Consider the following 4,356-nt stretch of genomic DNA (forward strand, 5'->3'; position numbering starts at 1 on the left):
ATCTGCTCTCCAGCCAGTGGAACCAACACTGGGCTGAGGTGAATAGAGACTGACATAACCTGCTGTGTGGCCTTAGGGAAGTCGCTGAACCTCTCTGGATGTCAGAGACCTTTAGCATTAACCCATGACTCCATTTTTCAAATCCTTTCCTACAAGTATAGGGATAAAGGGTGGTTTGATGAGGGCGCTCAGGTGGGGAGGAGAAAGTTTTCATGAATGGGGGAGCAAGGGGGAGTAGTAAAGAAAGGTAAACAGACACAAGAGAGGACAAACCAGCCACCTGACATCATCTCTGTGTTTGTGAGTGGGGAAGGGGACAATTTGGGTCAGGAGGAATTAACATGAACCCATTTTCAAGCTGGGAGACAGACAATGAGTCACATCCACAAGTACCTGCTTGCAAGCACTAAGTGAAGAGTGGGATGCTGTGGGGGTACCCGGTTTCTGTGGAGTTTAGGCTCCAGCAGGGGGGACTCATGTTGTATGAGTCCACTGAATGGAACGGAGGGACAGGAGGTAGGAAGGGGAAGCTGAAGGATGGGGAGCCTTCACTCTTCATAGTGCTCTCTGCCCGAAATTCATTCTGAGCAAGAGCCAGGGACCTGGGCTCCAGCCCTCCAGTCACTGTCCCTAGGAGCTGAGAAAAGACTTTCAAAATGTATGAGGAGAAACAAATGAACAGGAATTCAGTCCTTGAGATGACTGGGAGGGAGCGGGTAGGGAGGGAGAAGAACAGAGGGGCGGGAAAGAGAAAGAAAAAGAGAGAGAGAGACAGAGGACGAGGAGGAGGAGCACAAGGCGCTTGCCAGTTCCCCTGAGACCAGCACCTGGAAGATGGCGTGAGGCTAGGAGTCTATTGGGCGCAGGACGACAACGTGGCACTAAGCCCTTTTCAAAAGACTTTAAAAAAATCTCAAGGCCTCACCTAGATTTGGCACTAAAAAGAACAGTGTCCCTGCCACTGCCTACCTAAGGGATGACTGATATTATTTTATAGCGAGGCAGGGGTTCCTCATAAGGTCTGAAGACAGAGGGTGGAGAGACTTACCACTCTGTCTCACTCTTCATGAAGTACCTGGAACATTTTGATCTCATCCCTCTCCATGTCCCCCGCTGCCCAGAAAATCCAGGGAGCGAGGAGGGTGGTACTGGAAATGAGAACTGGGGCCTCTAGCCTGGCAAGCCCGGCCATCTTCTCAACCAACCTATTGCTTCACGAGGTAGAAGGCAGCCATCTGACCTTCAGCGACCCAGAGAAAATTTCCTTCATCAGCGAAGTCTTTCTTTTTATTAGAGAAAAGAACGATCTTGTCTTACTTAAGGACAGCGTATGTGTTTGCGTGCATGCGCACATGTGCTCGTCCATACCAGTATCCCAGTATCCGCGGGCCTACCTCTCACTTCCCAGTGGGACCAGTGTGCAGATTGCCAGCAATCTTCCAAGGAAAAAAATGGTGGAGGTGGGGAGGGAAAGGGGAAGCAGGGTACTATCTGGAATAAGTGAGTATCTTCTCTTTCCTCCTACCCCATGCTCATCCATGCAGCCCCAGGAGCTGCCCAGAACCTCCGTGCTAGCTCTGCTCAGCCTCACAGGACAGTAAGGTTTTTCACCAGCGATGGACTTCCCATTAGCTCACCTGGTTGCCCAAGGCACATTTCTGTACTCTTCCACAAACTCATCAAGCATGTGTAAGATGATTCTCATTGGAAGCTGACTACTTAAATCACACTGGATAAAAAGATATTCATATACACATTCTCTGACTGCCATGTCTCCCAGCCCACCGCAAAAAACCCCATATCCACTCAAACACACTTTCTCAAGAGCCACCTAGATCTATTAGAGAAGGCCTCTCAGCCTCTGGAAGAAAGCCTTTGTAGGCTGGGATCCAATCTTTTCTTCACTGAATGGTTATTCATATGTTAGATAAGGTGTTGAAATCTGGTCATTTGTCGTTCTTCCGAGTTGTCAAATCGACCCAAGGACATGTTGCTACCAAATGAAGGAAGAGGAGGAAGGCCTTCTCAATGTAAAGAGAATTGGGTGCACACCACCAGCTGGCCGATCCCTGGTCTTGACCTCCCTACCCCCAACAGTTTCGCTTTCTTTGAGGTGAGAAAGACAAATCTCAAAGTGGGACATTGCAGTTGGGGTTCTGACACAGGGAACCTGTTCACATTTACATCTGTTTAAGGACAATCACCTAGACAGGAAGGGGCCTGGGCTAAAGAGTTACCACATGGAAGAACTTTCTGGAAAACAGTTAAGTCTTTGGGTTAAAATTGTCTGGGGCTCTTGACAGTTCAAGGTTGGGTAATCTCTGATCTTCAAATCTTATAAGTCTTTTGCCCTTAATTTTTTTGGTCTCAGAATTCAGTTACAGTGTAATGTCTAAAACCAACAAGTTTGTTTAATTCGCAGTTCTTAAGAGGGACGGACTTGGATGTTGAGAAGAGTATGAACACCCACTACAAGTCTCTGGTGGGACAAGGGTCTGAAAAAGGAAGCTGCTGACTCAGAAGACGTGCCTCTCAGTCCTCTAATGAGAGAACAGGCGCCATCGGCTGGACTTTTTAACTCTCCAGCGGTTGGAAGCTGGAGCTGGGCTTTCACCAGGAATTGCCTCGACCTTGAAAGTGTTTCTTTGTTAAACAGGAATTCGTGTTGCATCAGAGTCTGTGATAAAAGTGTGTCGTGGGGCAGAGCGCTTATGCTGTGTGTGTGTGTGTGTGTGTGTGTGTGTGTGTGTGTGTTTGTTTTTAAGGTCGAAAAAGAAAAAAAAAAAAATTCAAGGATAGTCCCGGTGTCGAGTCAGGTGAGCGACTCAAGCTTTGAAACCGGTCACGCTCTGCCCTTTAATGTCTACGCCCTCCCTCCGACTGCTTCGGAGCAGACAATTCAATTGACTCCTTTTGTATTAGGTTTTATTGCTGTGAAACCCCTAGGGTCTCGATTTGCTCTGCGAAGAAACGTGCTCCCACTGAGTTGCCCTCCGAGGCAGTCCCTCCTGTGTCCCCATTTCTTTGTCTGGGAGGTTTAGTAAAAGAGGGGAGGCGAGACCCGCACCCCCACCCGCACCCGCACCCGCACCCGCACCCGCACCCGCACGGGAGTCAGGCTATCCCAGCGCAGCGTCTGGAACGCCTTGGGAACTAGACCACGTCGCCTTCCAATCCCACCCGCGCACTGTGCCAACTTTACAAGAGTCCTTGAAAGGTCCGGGGATGAGATACACAGACTCCCTGAACTGAACCCAGGCCAGAGGCCTGCTCACAGCCCTGCTCACGCCCCGAGTATGGGGATGGCGAAATGCACCAACCCGACGGCCCAGGCTGCTGGCAGTTTCTGCGCCCAAGCTCCGCAGGTCATTCGCTAACGCCGTCTGGCCAGCTGGGACGTACCCCTCGGACCTTTCATGGGTGCGCGATGACGCCGTGCACTGCCGCACCAGCCCTCCGGGACGCGAAGGCAGAGTTCAGCGCAGTACGCGGTGGGAAGCCCGCAAGCGCAGCGGGCCGCAGGTGCCCTTGGAGCCGCGTGCCTGGCAGGTACTCGCCTGAAGAACCGGCGGGGAGGAGCAGGAGGAGCCCGGGCCCGCGCCAATGGAGCCGCGTGCCGGGCAGGTACTCGCCTGAAGAACCCGCGGGGAGGAGCAGGAGGAGCCCGGGACCGCGCCGGCCCCGCCTCCTCTCTGCCCCCGGAGCTCCCACCGCTGAGAGCCTCCCCGGCCCCCGCGCTGCCGGCCGGGCCCCCGTGCCTCCTCCCCGCCGGCACCCCGCACGCGGTGATTGGCTGGCGCCGCAGGTCCCTGGCACGCGCCTGTGGATGTAGTTATAAGAATCCTCGCGTGCCGGCCCTCAGCTGCAGCAAGTCGGCCACAGCCCTCCCCAGCGCTGCGCGGGCGCCGCCAGCGCGCAACGGCCGCGGGCACTCCAGGGAGGTTCGGGGGGCGGGAAGCGGGCGGGCCGTCCCCATTGCCTCCCGCACAGGACCCGGGAGAGTCGGAGGGAGGAGGTTGCTAGACAAGCGAGAACTGCAACATCAAACTTCCAGAGAACGGCCTCAGCTCATCAGTTTCCCCCCTCGGGCCCGCGGCGGCGCAAAGCATGGACGCCGTGCTGCTAGAGCACTTCCCCGGGGGCCTGGATGCCTTCCCGTCACCGTACTTTGACGAGGAGGACTTCTTCACCGACCAGTCTTCGAGGGACCCTCTAGAGGACGGCGATGAGCTGCTGGCGGACGAGCGGGCCGAGGTGGAGTTCCTCAGCCACCAGCTGCACGAGTACTGCTACCGCGACGGGGCGTGCCTGCTGCTGCAGCCCGCGCCCTCCGCTGCCCCGCACGCGCTCGCCCCG

General features: G+C 54.7%; 1 protein-coding gene across 1 annotated transcript in view; it reads left to right on the forward strand.

The window, feature by feature from the left end:
- The first annotated feature begins 4,107 nt into the window (after positions 1–4,107).
- PTF1A (pancreas associated transcription factor 1a) overlaps positions 4,108–4,356 on the forward strand; it is a 1,353-nt gene continuing 1,104 nt past the window's right edge. The window contains exon 1 of the mRNA XM_006907057.1: positions 4,108–4,350. Coding sequence (XP_006907119.1) covers positions 4,108–4,350 — 243 coding nt within the window. The remainder of the gene's footprint in view (positions 4,351–4,356) is intronic.

The sequence above is a fragment of the Pteropus alecto genome, unplaced genomic scaffold (genome assembly GCF_000325575.1).
Source record: "Pteropus alecto unplaced genomic scaffold, ASM32557v1 scaffold11, whole genome shotgun sequence".
In the NCBI taxonomy this organism is placed as follows: Eukaryota; Metazoa; Chordata; class Mammalia; order Chiroptera; family Pteropodidae; genus Pteropus; species Pteropus alecto.